This window comes from Malurus melanocephalus, unplaced genomic scaffold (genome assembly GCF_030028575.1).
Source record: "Malurus melanocephalus ecotype Western Australia unplaced genomic scaffold, MMel_1.1 scaffold_73, whole genome shotgun sequence".
Classification (NCBI taxonomy): domain Eukaryota; kingdom Metazoa; phylum Chordata; class Aves; order Passeriformes; family Maluridae; genus Malurus; species Malurus melanocephalus.
The window spans coordinates 2,534,258-2,550,700 of NW_026623305.1; the positions used below are offsets into that span (position 1 = coordinate 2,534,258).

The window sequence follows — 16,443 nt, forward strand, 5'->3', positions numbered from 1 at the left end:
ACACCGCTCTGCTCCTGTGCATGTGTGGCGCAGAWTAAAATAACCTGAATTACCCGGTATTTTTCAAAATATGTGAGTAATTTATTTCGTTTTATTAATTTCAAACTGGTGGAATTGAGGATTCAATCAAACTCTTGAGACTTCAGAGCAATGAAGATACTGAAGTCGTCCAGAATAAACTCTCCAACACAATTAAAAAGTAGGCATTCTTCATCTGCACAGGATCCATGTTTTTTATTCTGTGTGTGTTGTGAGACTTTACAACAAGGCATTCATCCATCATAATCATACATATTCATTAAAACGTGCTTCTTATTTAATACATAAACATTACTTTCCTAGAACTAATTTGTATRTATTCACCTCCTACTRGAAGTCTTTTTATGGTCCTGGAGAGTCATAAAAGGCGTCTATGGTGGTTGTATTCACTGAATGCTTTGATATTAAAGGTGACTTTCCCTTGAACTTTTTGTTTGGGCATGTGCTGTTACTTCTTTGTTACATGACTTGCAAAAAAACCGATACAGTCCTTTTTATCTGTTTCTCCACTTGTTCCAGCCATGTTTATCCTCCTGTRTTCATACTTTGACACCCCTTTATCTTTTTTTTCCATTTAGCCTTTAAGCTCTATCCAACACCTTCAGGGGAACAGAAAATTCTCTGTATCATTTATCATTGATGGCAACTTAGAAAATGGAGGTTTTGTTGTCTTAAAACTGAGTGAGACCACATCTTGTCTAGGAAACTCCTGCTGGTTGACCTCAGTGTTCTCCACTGGTCTGCTGGGCACAGACTAATGTTGCAGAACTTTCTTCTGAGCTGCAGGCCTGAATCTCTTTATTCTGAGGTTCACTTGGCACAGCAGGCAGGCAGGGCTGTCACTGCCTGGTTCTCAGGCTGCCTGGACTCGTGTGTGGGAGCAGCCCTGGTGGGATCATATGGCTCTGTGCCACGGATGGACTGGTGCAGCACAGAGATGTGCTGTGCCACACTGCATTCCTGCTGCATCCTCTGTGCCAGTACTACACACAGGGAAGTGATTAGGGAACAGGAGGGTAAAAGAGCTTTTTCACAAGTCAGAATTTTTCTCCAGCCTGTTTGAGCCTTCTGGGCTAAATGCCAAGGGAAGAGAATTGAGTCTGGTGCTTGTTTGTGAATTTAGCTCAGGAATCACTCGTGAAGGGAACCGTGCTACTGCTGACCTATTATAGTGCACATGGGAAGTTGTCACCATAGAGACTTCACTTACCAGCCTGTTTGTTGCAGATTGTTTCATTCATGAGCTAGCAGGGAACTGAAATGGCTTTTGAAACAAGGAGTGTTGAGTAATAAGTTGGAAGTCACTCATGTCTGGGACATACCTGGCAGCTTTGTCCTGACACTGAAACTAGAAATCATGACAATTCCAKAACATGAAGATCATAATTATTTGTTAGCTATATGTGCGTATTTGGCTAATGAATAACATTCCTTGGGGTTATTTGAAAGCAGCAATGAAGTGTGTTGGATACTGCTAGGTGAACTTTCCATCGAGGACTAGCACTCCAAGCCACAACTTTTGTAGAGGGAAGAGGACCAGATTCACTGTGGATCTTCTGTAACTCTGCCTGCAGAAAGTCACTGTGACTTTCAGAAGAGAAAGCAGTGATTACTTCACTAAGTAATATTTGTAAGTCCACCAGTTCATTTGTTTTGTGCAAACCCATGTAAAACACTGCCAGCAAGGTCAAAATCAATAATTTTTTAAAATTCTGCAAGGTAAATTTTACTTCCCCCCCCCTTTAATAAGAAAGATTTTTAAGATGTGTTTTTGGTAACAGCTGGAGACCTCAAACAAAGTATGTGGGGCCCCACTAACTCTTACAAATGTTGCCGTTTGAACATATTTACCCTGTATGTAATTGAGCCTTATACCTGAATACAAGAATATACTCATCACAGATCAACTATAATAGAGGTATGGACTATTTTCCATTCATTGTTTCAATTCACTGTAATCTTTGGGATAATGACCACCTCAGTAGATGCAAATTTGAACATATACTGGCTGTATATTCCCTCTGAGGTGATACGGCTGCCAAGTGCTAAGCCAGCTGGGACTTCAAGTGATATTCATTTAACAACCTGAATATTGCATTTGARCAGGTTTCCCACTCCTGTATACTCTCGATTCTCTGTGTTTTACTGAACACAGTTAAGTCAAGTTATTTTTTTATTGTCCAAAGTACATCTGAACTTGAGAATAAAGGAGATGGCATGCCTCTGTTGGGACAGAATAGTTATAGTTTGAAGGGATGTGTTCTATTGCTAGGGACAAAGGTGTTCTTAATAGAATATTGGACTGCTCTGTTTAATTTTTSAGTCTATATTATACAGAAAGAAAWATTCTTTTTAACTATGTTGGCTAATGAATATATATTTTCAATGCTCAGTGATTCTGGTTACTTACTGTTCCAAACTGTTTCTCTACAGGTTATGGTTTTCTACTAGACTACAAGAAACAATGCTTTGATCTTGTAATTGGTACAAATGGAAAATTTGCAGCTTTATTTCTTAACTAAGTTGGTGAATTTCTAGCTATACATAGGTATTTTGCTCTTTGTTTTGTATTAAAATCTTTCAGACGATGACCTGAAAGGAGAATGCTTTAAAGTGCTATGGCTGAGGAGGGAATGTGAGTCTGGAACTGGAGAGTAGGACACTGCCTTAGGGCTGAATGGCAGAATCTGCTGTGCCAGACACTTGCTGGCAGCATTTCCCTGGCACTGTCTGCTCATTAGGGCTCCGCTTCTATAGCACACTTAACCACAAGGAAAAGTTCACCCCTGTCAATGAACAAAGATAAACATATAGTCCTATTAAAGTTAAGCATGTGCTTATGAGCGTCACTAAATTTGGAATAATGAGCTGTGTGTACAAGGGTGTCAGAGAAGCTGCTCCAGGGACATGTTTACCTTTTGCTCATTATTTATATTATTTTGAGGGCTGCAGATACTGCTGCTTGTTATCCACCCCACTGACATTTCATAGTTGTTTTTCCAAGTGCTGCTAAAAAGAAAAGCTGAGATTTTGGAACACTCGCGAGTGCCAGTGATTTAATTCCATAGCCCCAGGACTGTGGATGTGAAAAGCCCAGCATATAAAGAGGTGGGGGGAGAAAGTCAAGGTTTTTCTTCTTGTACATGTGACATTGCTGAGTTTCTCAAGATAGCAGAGGAGAGAAAGAGAAAATAGACATTTTCTTGCAAACAGAGGATAATAATGGAAATTATGCTTAACACCAAAAATGAAAGAAAACTGTATTTTCATGTCTCTTTATTCAGGGGGGACATGAAAGGATTAGATCTTGGAGGCAGGAGACACTCAAATTACAAAACTATAAAATTACTTCCTCTCCAAAAAGGCTGTGTGACATGGTTGTTTTGCTTCTGTAAAGCATGCATCATGTACCCAAAGGCTGTGCTCCCTGGAAAGAGAAGTATTTCCAGCTCCCCACTAACAGAAGCACACTGCCACTCTTCATAAGAAATCTGCCTTGTAGTAGARGGTTTCTGATACAGAAAGTGCATCTCTAGTGTCTGCCCCAAAGGCACTCATCACTGCAACCAAGATTTAGCCTTAACATTACTACCAGTTTKCTCTATATTCTTACCAGCTTTTTAATTTTTAATGAGTTGCATCTCCACTCACAGATCCTGCTAACCTTACATGATCTTATGATGAGCGAATAAAAGCTGAAGGTAATTGTTGTGTGCCAGATGTTCCTTTGTCTCTCCTCAAATACTGTCCTTTTAGGATCATTTGTCAGAGAAGTGATGTCATGGTAACAAAATGTAGATTACCTTCAGATTTCTAGTAATTATAACTAAGGAACCACCAGAGCCGAAGTCTGAGGTACTGACCACAATAAATTAATTACCTGTCCTAGCAGCTGTAACTTCTGTTGCTTACCATTCTGCTCAGGCTTTTGCCATCAACACTGGCTTCATCAGTTTTGTGATATTTTTCCTCCAGCATGTTCATATCTTAGACCTTAGTGTAACAGGGATGTCTATCATGAATTAGTTAGCATAGATATTGGAGAACTAAARTGGCAAAGAATGCTATTTTATTGCTTTGAAATAAAAAAGACAACAAAATGACAATGATACTTTTGCCAGTACAGGGTTTCCTCAGATACCAACACCCCTATACAAGAACAYAGAGTTCTTGTACTCATGATAACAACATCTGTATTTGAAGGTAACTACATTCAACACATTTCTGATCCTACAGGTGTCACAGTAAGTTACACTAAGAAATGAAAAAAACCTTTATAAATGCGTACAAAAATGTACTCAGAATCAACTTTATTTATAGATCACACCTTTTTTTTTTTGCTAAAAATGCATAGTCATTACATATACAGTAGTCAGCATCCAAAAGTGTACAAAGAGTAAATTTTCAAACCCTCCCAACAGAACCACACAAAATTCACACTTTTGTTCATTGCATGCACAGCCCCTTTAAACATGATACCTCCTACTAAAACGTGCTTGAATCTCTAGCAGACAGAATTGACTTGCTATAAACTGTTCCTCTGTACTATTAACCCCCAGCTACAACCACAAATACTAAGGCATTCCCAYGAAAAAGCAAAGCCCTACTTCAGAATCCTCCATGTTCTGAGTATGGCCCAGGAAGCAATTGCCCTGAAAGCAGAAGTCTGCTGGTGGTGTTTCCTTACAGGCAACTTTAAGCAAAAGCCTGCTTCCTTTGTCTTGGTCAATAATTACTGAATTCAGTGGAATGAAGCAGCATCTGTCTAAGCAAGATGTGAAAATGATTTAACTTTATTCCACACCCAGCTCCAAGACTCTAAGTGTCTTGAATGGAGGTCTGTGTCTCTCAGTGCATGTGACACTACCATCTTGCATCTCATCTGAGGAGAAGAGATTAAAGGCTCAGCTGTAACTTGGGTGTTGGTTACACAGCCCTGACTCAGAGGTGTCTAACAGAAGCTAGGAATAAGTTGGATATTGGGAGAATTCCTAAAGGTACAGGTTTAGACTAACCACTCAAACCCTTTGGTGTCCTTTTTTTTTTTTCTCCTCGGCTACTGCTGCCAGCTAGAACAGCTCTTAAAAATATGGTCCTCTACTCAGTGGTGCTTTTAATATCAGCCCTTCCAGTTAATGGGCAGAATGGGTTAGCAGGAAGATTATTCAGGGCTCCTTGGCAGAGTACATATATGTGGCCAGAATATCCAAGTTCACATTTCACTCAGTCATAGCATTAACTCCATGCTGTTGGTTTTGGAGAATAGGAGGGAAAAAGAGGAAAGTTGTTTKATCAATATAATTTTATGTTCTCAAATGATTACATATTTTTACTTAAAAACTTCATTTATTTCAGGTCTTTACTCTGATAAGAAGTAGCTTGATATAGATTGAAATTCCCAATGGCAACTGAGACATAATCATAGCCTTACAGACACTGATGGGAAATCCTGCTCCATTGTTTCTCATTAACTGGAATACAATCCATGGCCAAATGAACAACGAGGCCTCCTGTGAGTGTTACAATGCTCCTCAGTGCAAGTTACCAGTGAGAATTTCTGAAGAAAAGAGTATGTAAGTCATGTGTGTTTTCTCTTTACTCCTGATCCTTAAACATTTAGTCAGCCTGTTTAATACTGCCTAGGTATTGATTGCCCCCCACYTGAAGCCAGTGGAAATTCTGCCATCAGCTCCAAAGGACAGGATGTGAACATCCTAGGAGTATGGCAATGACAAGGGTTTGTCCCAAGAGTTCATGATCTGGAAACRTTCATGTTCCTCTCCCTGTGAGATGAGGAAACATAACATTCTCTCTGCTGGAGTTCAGTAGTATTTCTTCTTAGCACCTGGGAGGGTCTTTGCATTTTTAAGTGCTTTACAAACATTTACTAGTCTTCAGAGCAACCCTGCGAGGTAGGTAACGTATATTCTCCCCATCTTACAGATGCGGAAACTGAGACACAGAGGGTCAAATTCAACCCTGGTACAATTCCAGTGTTTCACATGAATTAAAATTCATTCAAAATGAACACAGTTTAAACAACTTGCCCTAGATTACAGAACAGGTAGTAGCAAAGCAAGGACAAAATCCCAGAAATGCCTGACTCCTCCGCTTGTTACTGGCCACTTGGTYATCTTTACTCTCACAGGCAATGAAAAACAGTTTAATCTGGGCAATTACTACAGGTATGACTTGCTTCTGTAAGGCATGTGGATGGTAATCAACTGAGTTTAGTGCAATAATGCTCTATGAATGTGCTGCCTCAGAGAGTTTACTTAAACATGAAGTAAAACTTTCATACTGTCATTTTCTGCAGGTGCACTGTTGACAAAAACCTARCAAAGTAGCTGGATTCAGCAAATAAATAATAAGCATAACACTTGGACAACTAAGCAGAACTATCATTTTAGCAAAAAAACCCAACATATTTCTACTTTTAACGGCTAAATTTCTACAAGTGCAGCATGCAGATGAAACCTTTCCCTTTGTTTCCGGACYGCAGATTCCAGTCTTGCTAATGAAGCTGCTCAGAGCTTCACAGWTACCCTGAATAGTGACATTCAAATGAATCCACTGCAGAAGAAATACTGTATCACCACAGAACACAGGGTAATGATTACAGAYCACGTTGAGTAATGATTACAGATCACATTTATCAATCTTACACGAAAATGAGCTTGAAGCTCGCAGGCTATTCAGAAGTGCCCAGAAGCCAGGCTTACTGAATAGATACCAGTGTGTAGATTGCAGTTGTAGGCACATGCTGACTGCAAGGAGAGGTGTCTGTGCCATTAACACTCTGGGAAGTGGCCCCAGCAACAGTCACTKCACATTAGCACAGGTGTGTCAGTCTGGAGGCCAGTGCTGGCCAAACACAGAAAGACACCCAGGCATTTCCAGGCCACTCCCTTGAGCTCCAGTCCCCACCTTGGCTCCCATCCCCCTACAGATTCTACTACAAAAGGCCCAAAAAGCCTTTTTGGTTTTAAACATGAGCTGTGAAGTCCACAGTGTAGACCTTATGGCAAGTTATAAAAACATTATGACAGGTACTTCTGCAAAAAAATTAGTTTTCTAGGATGTCCTTATGCATCTAGTATGAAGGTTAGATYTCTTTTCTGAGCTCTGGACATGCTTACACATGTTCAGTCATATGTGCTTTCACACCAGAAAGTTATCCTGCGCWCTTTTACAAGTCACCCAAATGCTGACTCACTTCTGCGTGAGCAAATTCAAGCACTACAATTATAGACATCTTGTTCCAGTTTTAATATTTTTATCTCAGATTTGTTCTGTCCATTGGACMCAGCAAATGGAACAATTATCTACATACACGTCCTTTGCTGAATAAACACAGGCACTCAGGTAACATTTCCCTAGATATTTTCCACAATTACTGTACCTTTTTAATTTGTACCACATTTTTAAGCAAAAAACAGACAAACAAAACCCCATTAATTAGAACTCCTAAATTCTAATCACATCTCCCTGTAGCCATTCACTCTGGATTCAGCAGCCTGCTTACAGTGGCWCGGAGAGTTGTGCTCGCAACCAACTTTTATTACAAATAATTCCATAAGGTGCTCAGGCCCATACACGTGCCTCAACAATTTGCCAACAGAAACTTCTGAATGAAGCAATATGCTTAATATCAGAGGCAGGTACCAAATCTCCAGTGTGACGGGCTCACAGGCAACTCTTTTAACGGCAACAAGATTCCAGTAAAATCGCAGTTGGTTGCAATCCAAACTTTATACTGTTATCTGTCRTTGAGATATATATAGATGACCCTGTGTCGCCTAACTACAAATATCAAATGTATTTTTACAAGTTAGCAACAGCCATTTTTGACGTTGTCTCTTGAGATGTCCTCTACATTGTGACTGACAAGCACAAATATAATTCATTATATAGTATGCTTTAAAAGCCTGGTCTTTTATATTTGGCTTTTACTGATGCTTGTTTCTAAGCTGTTTTCTAGTGCTGAGGTTGGCTGTCCCTGGCCTTTCTGATTTATTTCTTAGTTTTTAATTGCTGGTTGGATGTGCTAGCAGCATCTCCCAGGCAAACCCTTTCTACATAATTAGTTTTGAAACTTGGATGAGTCATTGGGCTCTAACTACTATGCCTCTATTATTTTAACTTGAATACTGCCCATCTCAAAGATTTTTGGATTCTTTTTGCAGTTGTGGAAATTCATAGGATGGCATTGTTGCAGGTCTTGGTTCGCTGTCTGTGTATTGTAAGTTTTCAGGGTTTTCACAATATTAAAGCACATTTCAGAGAGTAACAGTTTTGTGAACCAGCCTCTTCTCCCAGTGGTGCAGATAATTTTCTGCTTTGTTGGCAGCTGAATAAATGCTACATTTATGACAAAAGTTAATGAAAACATGTAAAATTTAAAATACTTCATTTAGTTTCCACTTTCTTTCAATGCAGGTTGGCAAATGAAAACAGAACACAGCCACCCACACAGGACCACGAGGTTCTTTATGGCCCAACAGTAATAAYTCAAGAGGCCGCAGTTTGGGAACTGCTCCTTCAGATAATTCTAGCCAATCTCCTTAGCAGACCACATCTGACCCTTCCAGAAATGATATAGCAGCAGAATTGTGGCTGACAAAGAGTACATTTTATTAGGTAATTTTCATAGTTCACTGAGAATCTAAAAGATTCAAATCATTATACTTCAAATGGGTTGAGATAAAAGATAAAATTAAGTGAGYGCAATTTTCTTTTAGCTTATGCACTTCCATAGGGGAATTTTCACAAAGCTGGTACGTTAGTACAGAGCCTTTTATTGGTTTCTCTCATGATTCTGGCCCATGTTAAGGATTTGACTTCATAATCCCTAGTTACAAGCCTTCCTATATTCCCATTTATAAAAAAGGGGACTTTGTTGTCCAGAAGACTAGGACTGATCTGAAAACATTTTCTTGGGATTCAGATGCCATGTCCATAAAAATGGGAAAGACCCAAGCAAAAATACACTTCTACAATAGGAGCTGAGTAAATGAGCTACTGCTATTGTGCAGTCTGACACCAGGGTTTCCTAAGGAAGTACCACCCTTCTTTTGACAATGGGTTACACAAGTAGTTTCTCACCTGAACTTTGATTTGTAACCCCCTTGTGTAATATTATTGCACTTGTTCTGTCAGGCAAAATCAAAATGCATCTGCTTAAAATCTGCACATGGTTTACAAAAATGTATTGAGAGAGTAAGTTCAATTTATACTTGGCTCTGTTGTGTGACAAGGATAATACCTGGGTTACTCTGAAAAGATACTGCTTTGGAAAACACCTCCTAATTCTCGTCTTTAAATTTCCCCAAAGCTTCTGAAAGAGAACTTCAGCACATCCAGCGGCAGCCACAACTAATCAGAACAGGAAAAGGTGGGAACGATGAAAAAGTGCCAGTATCCAGTACTTCTAGAGCCAGATTTTAGGTACTGAACTCAGGTTTAGCAGTACCTTATTCTGCAACTAATTTTAGGATGGTAAATCTGAGGGTGCTCTAATTAAAGAGCAATAGAAACTAGTTCTATACAGTTATTTAAAAGATCCAGAATAAGATCTCATGCATCAGTTACTCTCTTTACATCCACAGAACTCCCACCGAGCTTGGCAGGGGTTTATAGAAAGTCTGGCATCTGACTTTGACTCTAAAGGACTGATTTGGGGGTGATTTACCCGGAAGATAAAGGGGCCCCTTAGCAACCCCCTTAGCACAACAGATGCTCCTGACGTGCTGAGGGAAGAGCCATGCCATTATGCAGTGTCCTTCTTCTTCCCCCRCCCCCATTCCAAACTAGTTTGACCCCTTTCTGCTTATTTTACATATCCTTTTATTATATTTTAGTATCCGAGTGGCAACAACAACCACTCACTGTCTGTCTAATTCAAGTCTCTCCATCAACTCGTAATTCTGTAATAATTCACAGCTTTTTTTCCTCTCTCTCTTAAATCTATTGTTCCCTGGCTGAAAAGGCTGCAAGACCTTAGAAACTATAGATAGCTATCGATTTGTTTGCATTTAAAATCCAGTAATGTGGCTGCAAAGGCCTGTTACATTATCAGAGAGGAAAATTAATGTCAGTGCATAATCTGCTAGGAAATTTCACATAGGAGTTGATTAAAAGTCTCTGAGTAATCATTGCACAAATGTCTTCAGGTGTATACATATATATAYACATATATGTAGCTAATAAATATATAGCTATATATATAAATATATATGTATATACAGAGCTAGTTTAAACCTAATTGTTATGAAATTAGTAAGTGGCATTCACCATTCATGCATTCTTCCTAATAGCAGAGCTAAGTTATTTCAGCTTATACTCTAAGCAGCAACATACCAGTAAGCATTTGCCCGCTTCCCCTGGTAACCTAGTAGTTTAAAGAGCACGAGCAGTTCTGCCATGGTCATTTTCTCCAGCAAACCTCCATGAAAGGGACCTGGCTCTTCCACAGGTGTGTTTCCCCCAGGTTTCACAGCTTCTTCAGGACATGGTGGGTCTGGTCTGAGGGTCACCGACCAGTCTGAAGGTCATCAGCCCAAGGGTCTCCAGCCCGAGGGTCACTGGCATGGTGGTCGCTGTCTCGAGGATCGCCGGCCTGGTCAGTCCTGCTTGCAGAGGTCTGCAACGTTGAGGAACCTCCTGACCACCACGGCAAGGCAGACGGTCAGGAGCAGCATATACCCCACGGTGCCTAGGTAGGTGGGGACAGCCAGGGGTGCCTTGAGGAACTCAGCCAGCCCCTCCTCCACGTAGTGCACCTGGTCGTAGATGCTGAGGAAGGTGAAGATGTGGAAAAGCTGATGGCTGTGCCCCACGATGTCGAAGAGCCCCGGCTGGATCCGCTCGGGGATTTTGCTGACGTTGAAGAAGGCGGCCACCAGCAGCCAGAAGTAGCGGCGGTAGAAGTAGACGAAGAGCGTGGGGTTGCGGGCGCGGAGGTCGAAGAAGAGGCTCTCCAGCATGATGGGGCAGGCCATGCTGAGCGGCATGGCGAACACGAAGGTGCGCACGGCGAAGGGGTAGGCGCAGCACGCGGCGCGGCTGCGGCAACAGGCGGCCGTGCAGCCCACGGCCAGCGCCAGCGCCACGGGCAGCACCAGCACGCGGTAGGCCGCGATGGGCAGGCTGCAGTCCAGCTGCCAGCCCAGCCGCTGCTGCACGTAGCGGCTCATGGCGCCGGCGTCCAGCAGGCTCAGCCCCGGCAGCAGGTAGTAGGAATAGGCCACGGTGCTGGCGAAGCCGTAGTAGCTGATGGAGGCGTAGTCCAGGTAGAAGAAGGTGGCGCGGAGGCGCGGGGAGAGGCAGCTGAAGAGATGGGCCGTGCAGCTCATGGCGAAGGTGAGCAGCACCCCCGAGGCGTAGCACCAGAGGGGCAGCAGGGCCGGGTGGTGGAAGGGCACATCCCCGGCGCCCCGCAGCAGCAACAGCCGCCCGAAGCGACTGAGGAAGAGCAGCAGTGGGATGAAGTGGGTCCAGAARTTGAGGGTCTCGTTGGTGGGCTGCAGCACCGACGCCAGGCACTCCTGAGCCGAGCAGTGCAGCCGCCGGTAGCCCGAGAGGATGAAACACTCCACGAAGTCCTCGGGCACCTCGTCCCACCGCAGCAGGGCGGCAGGGCGAGGCGGCGGCGGTGGCCGCGCCGCCTCCTCCTTGTCCCCGTCGCCCGCCGGCATGCTGCTGCTGCCCCGGCCGACCCCGGGCCCGCCGCCTCGCCGCCGAGGCGAGGCAGAGCCGCTGCACCCGCAGCCGCCGGCGGAGGATCCGCGGTAGCTCTGCGCCTCTCCGCCCCCGCCGCCGCCCCCGCCGCCGCCCCCGGCAGCATCACTCATTGCAGCAGGGGCAGTGGCGGCACCGCCGCGGCTCCTCCCGCCCCGCCGCCCGGCATCGCGGTAACTGGAAACCGGCGGCGCATCCAGGGCTCCCGAGGCGCGGGAAGAGACGCCCCCGCCGCCCCGGGTAGGGTTTCCCGGGGAGGGAGGCGCTGGACACCCGAGCCGCCGTTAATGATTGATGCGGCCGCAGCGGGGGGGGCGGGTCCGTGAGAGCCCCCGCAGCGAGGCGTGCGGCCGGCCCGGAGCCGCGGGACCCCTTCCCGGGCGCAGGGTCAGCTGGCACCGGTACCGCTCGGTGCGGGGCCCTGCCCGCGGGGCCGTTCTGGTGTAAAAAGCACAAAGGGGGCACCGGGGCGCCCGCCCATTCCCGAGCGCGTCTGCGCCCGCGCGTGCGGCAGGAGCCTGGCTGGAGCCCCGRGAAAGGGGAGGTGACCCCGCGGGGCTGGGGGATCCCCGGCGGCGGGACAGACGGGGAAGTGTCCCCAGTCAGGAGACTGGTGGCAGCTGGGTGGCTGGCTGTCATGTGTGCTTCGGTGAGGCCGCTGAGAGCTGATTTCTTTGGTGACATTATCTCATGCAGTGAACGCAAACGTTATTTTAGGCTAAACGTTCCCGGCCAGGCTGCACGGGGTGAGCGTCACTGGCACACACGGCACCCACCTTATCTGCGCGCTCCGAGCGGGGCGGCTGGGAGGGAGACTCGGGAACGGGCTGGCAGGAGCTGCTCTGTGTTGATCCTTAGACAAATCCTACACTTATTGTCGTTGCAGTTATGCAAGCGGCACAGTTACATAATCAGAATATAAAAATACGGGGAAAAGCGCTGTACGAGTGTTACTGTACCTTAACGCGTCTGAAGGAAATAAAGGTAAGTCACTAATGCAGGTGTAGCTRGGAGCCAGACTAAGGGATTGCTCTCCACTGCTTCGACGTGTTTCCTTTGTGTTTGTTTGCAGATGGTCTTAAACATCCAATAGCTCTCGGTTTCCAAAAGCGATTACATGGTGATATTCAGAGATACACTTATGGTCACATGGTACAAACTGAGATCCAGTGTAATTAGGACATTTTGCTCAAAGATTTTTATACAAATCTTCTGTTTGATAGTGAATCGCRACAATGTGAAAAATCTTCTGAACAAGGAGGTAATCAGAACTAAATTTTTTTAAGTTAGCGCAAAAAAAAGTGATTTTCTATGCATTTTTCATTCAAAAGTAGGGCAGACTGGTGACATGCATATAATCTTTATAAAAATTACACAGGAGACCTGCTAAGAAAATAAACACAACTGAACAGTGCTGAAARGCCAATGTGAGGAATAAAATATTAAGTAAAAGACATCTTTCAGATAACAGGCCTAATATGCTCTGATAYCCATGTGTTTTAGAGGGGGTGCCTGGTGGAATGCAGGGACACACCATGTGGACACTCCTCAGCGACTGACAGGGCCCTGCTCCCTGTGCGCTCTGCAGTGTGGGATTTAGGGAGAGGAAAGGCTCTTGGAGATTACTGGAAATTGCTCARCCTCCGGCAGAGGTGAGCCTCTCATGGTCTTGCTTTTCACTAGAGAGGCCAGCATGAAGAAGAGRCAGCTCGGATGCTGGAGATGCAGACATGGGGAATACGTGCCCCTGCCCTGCTCCTACCACACCACACCCCACCACACCAGACCACACACGCAGGCACTCCCAGTAGGGCTCTGGTGATCCTTTCTCCCCGTCCCTGAGTGACACTGACATGGCCATTATAGTGGTCAGTGCCATTGCATGCTCTGTGGTAGAGGGCCAAAGTGACCATGATCTTCAGTCTAGGTTAGATAAGAAGGGGTGGTGGACTGAGAGCAGTCAGGTTTTAGACCTGCGCTAAAGAGGCTGTYGGAAAGTCACCAGCAGCTGTTGCAACAGATGGTGTCTAAAGAATAGCAGCATCCACTGCTGATCGGAACTGCTGGCCTTGCAGCAGCAGCAGGGCTCGTTTGACACGTTCTGACTTTCCTGCAACCACCTGGCATTTAGGGATGTGGGAGGCTTTCAGTCCTCTCACCTCAGRGAGTTCTGGGGTATGGCCTGGCTTCGTGGGAGAGACACCCACTGGGTTTATGGCCCACTGGGGCAGCCCAGGCTGGGAGGAGCAGGTTGGGTTTGCTTGTGATGCAAGACTGACAGTGCTGGTGGACACTGGACTGTTTGGGTGTTGGTGGAGGTACACGCTAATGCTGTAGCAGCCACATTTATGAACTCATTGCTAACGATCTGACTCTTTTGCTTATTTCCAGGGCAGACTCCACACAGGGGGAGTCATCTCCGAGGACAGACTGGGCTTTTATAAAAACAAATGCATACATCTTACACTGARTTTTCTCCTCCCAAGCCAGCTGTGGGATAGTGTGCAGGGAACCTTACAATTTGAAGCACTTACAACCTCAAAATAGCCTCTTATTCATATGTAGTCCATGAAGGTTAGTATTACATGACTATTATGTGGTAAGCCAGGGAGAATCAGGACATCTGGAGGTCACAGAGAGGAGTCCACGTAATGTAGTGCATGAAGAGGCCTCTCTATTTCTCTAACCAGGGTTTATATTTAGAAGGGCATGGTCAGCATATACCAGGGTTTCTCCTAGCATGTGTAGAATTTTCTGCAGGCTTTCTCTCCAAATAACCTTTAGGAAGACTCTTAAAACACTGATGACGGCACTGCCTAATGAGGTAAATAACGGTAGATAAYGTTAATCAGTGCTGGCTGAAGACTCAAAGGAAAAGATGTGTTAAAATACCAAATGTGAGTTTGTTTCTATATTATACTTTTGTTTTATTYATTGTTGAAGTCCTTTCATGAAGTAATATTTTGTCTGAAATATCAAAAACCCTAAAAAATATTCTAAATTACTTCAACCCTATCCTGTAAAATTAGCCTTTTGATTAGGAAATTTCARAAAAAGGTAAATGCATATTTTGCACTCAAGCATACTCAGCACACTAGAGAAGAGGTTGTACTTAGCCCTCCTTTTATAYACACCTTTTTTGAATAAGTAAAGAAACTAACTTTAAAAGCTTAAAAAGGAGAGGAARTCTCAATATGAACAAGCAGTAGTGGAGTTTGGAAGATTTAAGATGCTTTTGAAGAGAAACCTTTTGCCTCACTCAATTCAACTCACTCTCACTGGCAAGTATCAGTCTTAGGAGCTCTTGCTTGGCATAATCCTCTACCACACAACTCTGCCTGTATAATTTCTTTTTACTTTCTAGATCTTCACTTCCAAGACAGATTTTGATGATTTTTTTCTCAGTAAGAAGTTTTATCTGAGTAAAAACATTTACCCTCCTTGTTTCCTCTGGATTTTTCTCCTTCACTGAAAGCTTTTCAGTAAATCTGACATCTTTAGTAAATCTGACATCTTCCATGGAACCCCAYTGACCAAGAGAGAGGGTAGAATTTGGTTCTATTGCAAAAGAGTAGCTATGAAAGAAGCTTTAGCCTTATCTAACTTTGTTTGCTGTGCCTCGTGGTTACAGTTTCTCTGGGAGAACATCTGAAGAGATAAACATACAAAAATGGTCCTTTTGTTCTATGGGATTTTTTTTAATCCTTTCTTGAATTTGTATTAATCTCTTACAAATAATGTCTTGATGGGTAACTTTTTACTGCAGTGATTACAATACTTTGTAATAATTGAGTAGACACAGTGCTAATACTGAAGAGATTAACTTGCCTTTGGAGATTCTACTCCAATATCTTTTTAAGACTGGATAAACCGGAATCCTTGCATCACTTTCTCCTTCTTGAGTAACTAATTAGGGTCAATTATCCTTGATAAACCTAATTCCTTAATGGATAAACAAAAGTGGAAATGATACCTATATTTTAAAGCCTCACCTGGAGGACAGAAAAGGTAGATGTTGTAAAAGGGAATAACAATAATCAACACYATCATGGTTGCACAGGAATGTTCATTGTAACATCTCAGTGATCAGTAATTTTCTGCCATCTTTACTTTCAAGTTTAATATCTTCAGGTTTGGGCTCTTCATGCTTTAAAAACCAGCATTAAAACCCATCTGAAAAAAACCACAGCAATCTTGGAAAAATACTTCACATTTTAAGAAAATTTTTCTGAATGTTTGGTTGTCTTTTTATAGTTCCTAGTTTTGAAGGATTTAAGGTAAAACTTGTCTTTTTCTTGACAGCAGCAAATCTGAACTTAAGTACTGCAGTGGAATTAGTTTCCCTGCGATGAAGAATAACATTGGGTCGATGCATATTTTATGTTTTCCATGGTCAAAATCCACCCGTCCCAGCTTCCAGGGGCTCTTGGTAAGAGCAAAGTACAACTTGTCCTTTGCAAGGGTTGCAGGACTGARCCCTCACTTACAAAGTCCATGATTAAGAAATTGTTTTGTTTGTATGTGCTGAGTGGGAGTGTTTTGCAGAGCACAAATTGCTACTTACTGTTAGTAACCTGACAGGAGGGACTCTGAGTATGACAAAGGAATGACTGGCATTGCACTCATCTTGAACTTCCACACTTTCAAACAGCTGGTAAATGTGCA

General features: G+C 43.6%; 1 protein-coding gene across 1 annotated transcript; it reads right to left on the bottom strand.

The window, feature by feature from the left end:
* Positions 1-4,332: 4,332 nt before the first annotated feature.
* On the bottom strand, positions 4,333-11,989 carry PAQR9 (progestin and adipoQ receptor family member 9). Its single transcript, XM_057366957.1, has one exon. It carries the CDS (start codon positions 11,889-11,891, stop codon positions 10,662-10,664), a length of 1,230 nt encoding a protein of 409 aa, XP_057222940.1. The 5' UTR covers positions 11,892-11,989; the 3' UTR covers positions 4,333-10,661.
* Between the last annotated feature and the right edge of the window lie 4,454 nt (positions 11,990-16,443).